Source organism: Saccostrea cucullata, unplaced genomic scaffold (genome assembly GCF_032062105.1).
Source record: "Saccostrea cucullata isolate Sc308-1 unplaced genomic scaffold, CSIRO_AGI_Scuc_v1 ctg6915, whole genome shotgun sequence".
Lineage (NCBI taxonomy): Eukaryota > Metazoa > Mollusca > Bivalvia > Ostreida > Ostreidae > Saccostrea > Saccostrea cuccullata.
In genome coordinates, this window is record NW_026935927.1 from 1 (window position 1) to 6,721 (window position 6,721).

The 6,721-nt window shown below is 33.1% G+C and overlaps 1 protein-coding gene across 1 annotated transcript; it reads left to right on the plus strand.

Annotated features, from left to right (window-relative positions):
- Nucleotides 1-1,118: 1,118 nt before the first annotated feature.
- LOC134244242 (uncharacterized) lies at nucleotides 1,119-6,375 on the plus strand. Its single transcript, XM_062726506.1, has 6 exons — nucleotides 1,119-1,427; nucleotides 3,463-3,627; nucleotides 4,093-4,191; nucleotides 4,465-4,662; nucleotides 5,030-5,108; nucleotides 5,207-6,375. The coding sequence occupies exons 1-6, from the start codon at nucleotides 1,364-1,366 to the stop codon at nucleotides 6,006-6,008; spliced, it is 1,407 nt and encodes a 468-aa protein (XP_062582490.1). The 5' UTR covers nucleotides 1,119-1,363; the 3' UTR covers nucleotides 6,009-6,375.
- The last annotated feature ends 346 nt before the right edge of the window (nucleotides 6,376-6,721 follow it).

The following is a 6,721-nucleotide window of genomic DNA, read 5'->3' on the forward strand; positions in this document are numbered from 1 at the left end:
AATTAATTATTTGACAATAATAAAGATCAAAAATCTTCTCCAACAACTTTGGCATGACATCGATAGCTGTCCAGCTGTTTTGCGTCTTGTGTATAATTTGTAGCGATGGACTTTTTCATACCCGGAAGTGTAAAATCTAGAGGAGTTCCACGGAGTATTCGTTTTGCATGGTCATTGGCAATGTGTTTTGACAATCTGTATTTGTAGAGTTCATCGAATGTTTGTGAGAGTTTTGGGTTAATGATTAAGATGTGTTGTAAATTTTGGTTTGGTCAAGAAAATTTCAAGCCAGACACATTATTTTTATTTTCGTAAATAGGGAAAAATAGGGTCGGCGTCCATCGTAAACCAAGAGAAAAAAAAACTTTGGCCTTGTCATGAAAAGTAAACATAACGAAATGCAAGTTGACGAAATATAATTGTAGTATGTGTAAATGTCATAAAGAGTTGACATAATGTAAAGGAAAGTTAACACAATGTAATAGTAGTGTGGGTAAATGTCATAAAGAGTTGACATGATGTAAAGGAAAGTTAACACAATGCAATGGTAGTGTAGGTTAATGTCATTAAGAGCTGACATAATGTAATGGAGGGTTGACACAATGCAATAGTAGTGTAGGTTAATGTCATAAAGAGTTGACATAATGTAATGGAAGGTTGACACAATGCAATAGTAGTGTTCTGCTATAAGGCAGTGACGGCGTTCCATAGCATCGGGAATACATTTTGCTATTATAATAAATAATTTTTCTTCCTTTGTGGGTTTTATTATAAGAAGACTCCAAGAACCACACTAACTTGGTTGTGGTAATTATGATACAACATCATGAGCTCTGGGATGCATGATCGATCCCATGCCTACAAATACGACCTGAATGAGGCTTCAAACAAATATCTGTAGTAGCACTGGTCCAATAGGAAGCAAAAAGTGATCTGTACGAGAGTTTGAATGAGTTCACACAATGTAAATTAACCAACCAATTCGCTGCATTATAAACATGTTCACGATGTATAAGGTGTGTAAAATGCTTTTTTTGAAAGCAAATTTTTATGAATGAAATATTTCTGCCTAATTATAGCATTACAGTTGGAAAGGATTACTGGGGTTTGATTTACCCGAATGTCACAATAATTTGCAGGTTGAGTTAATTTAGCTTTGTAAACTGTTCCTCAAATGAGTGAGTAATCATGACTGTCCCAAAACGCGTTCTTTTGTACTAAGTTTACAAAAAAGACAACTTCCCACGGGCAATAGACCAAGGATTAGTCGAATGTGTCATGCTTTTAAATTTGATTGTAGATTAAATATAGTCTGCGCCTAGTGACCTTTAGATTTAAACATATACTCGGTATGTAAACAACAATGGCGGAACACAACGGTGTCAGACGTTGGATTTGGTGTTGTCTATGGATCTGTTCAACTCCAGGTAAGGTGTTATCTTAACATTTATTTATTTTTTTGTAACCTTAATAAAAATGCCAAAAAATAAACTTGTTTTTCACGATAATTTTCCGCTAGACTAAAACACTTTATGAATGTGTACTGTCACCTACACTGCTAATTTGTGTGATTAGTTTTGATGGATGGAACAACGTATTTTCTATACCTGTAGGGGCGGATCATTTATTGTTGCAATTTTCTAGACTGAATTTACTGTACAAAAAGGCATGAAGTTATATAGTGCACTGCATATATATATATCAGCTGTAGTCTAGTTAAATACTTTGGATTGTACGAAGAATATTTTAATTATCTGTTTAAACATTTAAACAAATTAGAGTTTGAGTATGTTGGATATATAAGTAATATCAGTTGCAACTACTGATAAAATTAATTCTATAAATGAGAAAATAAGGTATAATTTTATGCATCTAAACGGCCATAAAATTAACGACATACGAAATGACCCACTTTAGGGCCACTCATGAATACATTATTGTCTAGTCCGTGCCGTTATCTTTTACACATACCGTGCACTCTAAAACACTAGTAAAACGGAAATGTTAGAGCCTTTATGTACTTGGACAGCAGTGACTCGCAATGATGTCACATAGAACTATAATTACTGACCTGTACCTGAACTCAATAAGGTCAAGGGGAAAAAGAGTAAAAGTCCTTTAAGTATCATTTTTGTTGCGTTTACTTTTAGTCACAATGCAACTGTTAATTATATTTCATATCTTTATTTTTTTTATATAAGTCTGCATAAATTACATACAAATGCGCATACGAAGAAAGGTACACAACAAAACCCAATAATTACAAACTTTTGGAAATTTTATCAATCACTTGAATGGCATCAAGTCACGAAAGTCACATTTCTTTAAAGGTATTTTAAATTGCTTGAATTTGATTCTCTGGAATTAAGAAATTAGAACCCTAATAAATTGAAAACGACTTAAAATTTTCCGTACATAGTTGCGTGAATTTGATTCTCTGGAATTGAGAAATTGGACCACTAATAAACTGACAAGGACTTTAAATTTTTCATGGTAAATATGAGTTAAAGTGAATTGCTGCATTTCTATATGCGGTATTCAGTTACAACTGAGTTGTATTTCGCCATCGTCTTCAAGGTTATCTGTGCGTATAACCCAAAAAGTGACCTACATCCAGTGGAGAATAAGTGTTTACAGTCCATTTCACAGTCCAAATAAATTGTCGGAGTCCATCCGTTACTCACAAAGTTGAAACAACAATTAAATTGGTTATCTTGTCTCCTTTTCGGTGAAGCTGTAATTATTAAGATCAATAAAATATATATACAGGTGTCTCATTATATCGCGGTACTTAAATCTTTTGCATAAAAAAGTGTAATTTGATTTTTTAAATTTAACTTTCATCATATGATATTAATAAAGCAAACTTTGGCCTAACTTTTCAGTATCGAATTATTTCCCAAGCTTGCATCGTCTAAGTTGTAGTCTATTTTTAAAACAGGAAGTCTCATTTACCTCCTAAATTGGAGAGTCTCATAGTCTCGCGGTATGGAAAAACATGGAAACTTGAGGTTGACATGGACTTCAATTCTTATTTTTTATTTTACCATGTAATTTAACATAATAAAAAAACAATTATACAAACTAAAGACTTTCAAAACATGAACTTTATATGGATTTTACTAGATTAAAAACTCAGTGGGCTAAAAATAATAAAAACGGAGATCGATTTCTGTACAATTACGTTTTGTTTGAATAATTTTTTTTCCGACGCATTTTCCATACTTTTTAATCATCACAAAAATTTACATTCAGATGACAGACTGCTATTTTTTTTTTCAACAAAAAGCATATGAGCTAAGTATCTGATCTTTTGGAATATACCGCGATACAATGAAACCTGCGATATAATGAGAATCGAGTATACTACATAAATATGCATGTTGTATATTCATTGGCTATGTTTTCAAACCCATGCAGTTTAAAGTTATAATTATATAACAATTTTTTTTTCTATTTTAGTATTTTCTTCTACTTTCTACTTTGTAAAAGACCGCAAAATATACACTGAAGCGGAGAAATATTGTCGTCGAGGAACTATCTACCAGGGGGCGCTCGCTGAGCTCTCATCCAATCAAGACTGGGATTGTATTCCTCCCGACGTCTGGTTCTGGACTGACACAAAAGGTAACTTCCGGTCAAAACTTATGAATTGTAGCGGAATATAATACCACAACGGATTTCTTTAAATCTTAATATTAGCATTTGGCATGGATCGGTGCTTCTTAAGTTGGATTAATAGAAAATTCATTTTGGTTAGATTACAACTCGTTTGATTAACTGATTTCACGGTGAAATTTATGATTATTGATAAGCATTATCATAAATAAACAAATAAAAAAAAAAGCGAAAATCTAGGTTTTACTTTTGATTTTTTTTAACCATAACATTTAATTTTTGATTTAAAAAAAACAATAATTTATTTATTTTGTTTTGTTAACGTAAGACTTAATTTCTCTAAACCCCTTCCCCTTCACTTCCTCATCATTATACATGGAATGCATTTTTTAAATTTACGACCTGCATTATGTCATTAACATGCTTAATATGATGTAAAAATAACAAAACACTAATGTTTAATTTTCTTTCCAGAATGCAAGTTAAATATCTTTAACAACTTGAACTGTAGAAATTTTTCAATCTGGACAAAATTGCTGGGATTAAAAACCAGACCTTTCCTCTGCAAGACAGGTACAAAGTACATGTATATTACAGTGAAATTAAACATATATCTAAATCTCGATGTTGTGCATTCTGATATTTTGTCAGAGTCTTCTCTAGCATATTTCTTTGGAACCAGTAGTACATTTAGATTTCAAAAAGTTTGAAATGTATATTGAACATAAAAAACATTTCTCATCCCAAATACAGTGATATATAATCATTTTATGGATGATTTTGGCAGATGCTTATACATGTATATCCTTCATCCAGTTGAAACAAAGAAATGTCATTCTGTTTTAGATGCAGATCTGATAAGAGATGACTCACCTGAATACGCCGGTTATGGGTCGGATTACTTCTTTGATGAGGAAGTATCAATTTGTACCAGCCCTCTGGTACCCGAGAAAACAACCCCTATTTTTAGAAGCACACCGGTCCCTGAAGGTTCCACGGTTGCATTCAATACAACAAAGAATGAACAATCTGAACCCCACCATGGTAAGATTTGAAAATTTTTTTTTTTGTCATAGTGGACATTGCTGCCAAAAACAATAATTATTTTCTTGAAAAGAAGAAACTGTCTTCAGTAGTTATAATTTGTCTTGTTTAAATTAAAGGCCCCAAAAAATGAATTGATACCTTTAGCACACATACAACAGTAGAAATCATTAATTTTTATTTTACAATGTATTTATATATTTATTTATCTTTCTATCCAAAAACCTATTTGAATTCGTTATTTTATTTGGACACTAATTCTGTATTCTTCTTAGACATTCTCTTACCCATTGTAACTTTTTTTTCAATTTCACTAGAAAAATCCGATACAATTATCCAGTTTTTAAACCCAAAGTCCTTTTTTTAGGTTGGATAGCTGGTGTTGTGGTGGGCATTTTCATATCCATCATAGTTATCGTTTGTACAGTTCTAATAGTTATGAAAAGGTACGTTTATGGAATTTTTTAAAAATAGATTATTTTTTTCCCTTTAAGATATCAGTTAATTATGATTTTTTTAAATAAAAAATATTTCAACCTTTCAGGAGGAATCCAACAAAACAGAAAAAAGATGTCGAAATAAACATGGATAACACACAAACAAACGAACGAAGCGAACACCTGACTTCACGGATCGGTACCGCCTTACAAAGATGTAGGCAGAAATTTCAGACTAAGTCTCAAAAGTCTCAACCGGAAATGTACGAAGCACCGGTTGTTGTCAGGGAAGAACGAGAGTATGACCAACTCTCCAGACCCATGATTCCGTCAGCAGAACTAGTTTACGCGGAACCCACGTTGTCGTCTGCTGCAGGGATAGAACAGGATGAGCTAGGGTATCTCGTTTCTCAGGGAAGTGAAACCAAAGAATACATGTACATTGAAACTGTAGACAGTGTGGATGGCTCCCAGTCCTCTCACGAGGGGCTGGACTGCGGGAATCCCGTGTACGAAGTCATGACGGATAAAAGAGAGATTATAGCTGGTAACTGTGATAAACAAAGTCAAGACCCGCAGAAAAAACAAAAGACAAGTAGTGCCTCTGGTGTTCAAGAAGTGAAAATTAGAACCCACGAGTATCAAAATTCGCCAGTGATAGGGAAACTGCTGAAGGAACAGCAGGAAAAACCAGATCAAGAGACATCAGAATCCGCAATATCAAACGGTACTTACGACGTGAAGTTCTCAACTCCATCCCAGAATGCATCAGCTGTCATAAAGGATGATGATGGTTCACAAACAGCTTCTTCAAAGACTGATTCGTCACCTGCTTCAACCAAGAAAAATGTGAAAGGCAGCAATATCAGAAACATTATTTTAAAACTTCAAGGAGCTTCTGATGCCTAGCATTACCTGTGATAAAACATTACCTGTCAGTATATGAAATAGTATATATTTTACACTGCCAAAGTAGGGCTTTCTTTTTTTCCAGGGAGTACTAGTATTAAATCCAGTATTTGTTATATCTTATTGTTTTACATTATTCAGTACTTCGATATGAATGAGATTTTACTGAGTTGTTCACAAAACATCTTTGTTATAGAATCTACATGTAAATGTCCCGGACGAAAGGCTTTTACAAATACCCAGGGTAGAGATCTGGATAATGTATTTACATGTAGGTCATTTTCCAAGGACTTTCGATGAGAATTGTAATTATACGACTCTATCACAAATCAAAGCAAGTTATCCAAACTCTTATTGTTAAAAGTAAATTAAACTCATGTTAGACAAAAAATTGTTATGTGTTATGACTTTTGATTACTATAACACAATTCCCTTAGATTTTAAAAAATGCGAACGTGTTCAGAATCCCATTTCTAACGTTTCAGCAGTGCAGAAAAATGACAAAGACTGTTTGCAGAATTCAGTCTGTATGTCTTTTATGCATGATAAAATATCTGGGAAAAACTTATGTTTCCATGAAATTAAGTTAACTGTACTATCAATCATGATGCACCCCGATCCTTTAAAATTAACATTATGTTTCTATGGAATTAAGTTAATTGAACAATCAGTAATGATGCATCCCGATCCTTTAAAATTAACATTTTGTTTCT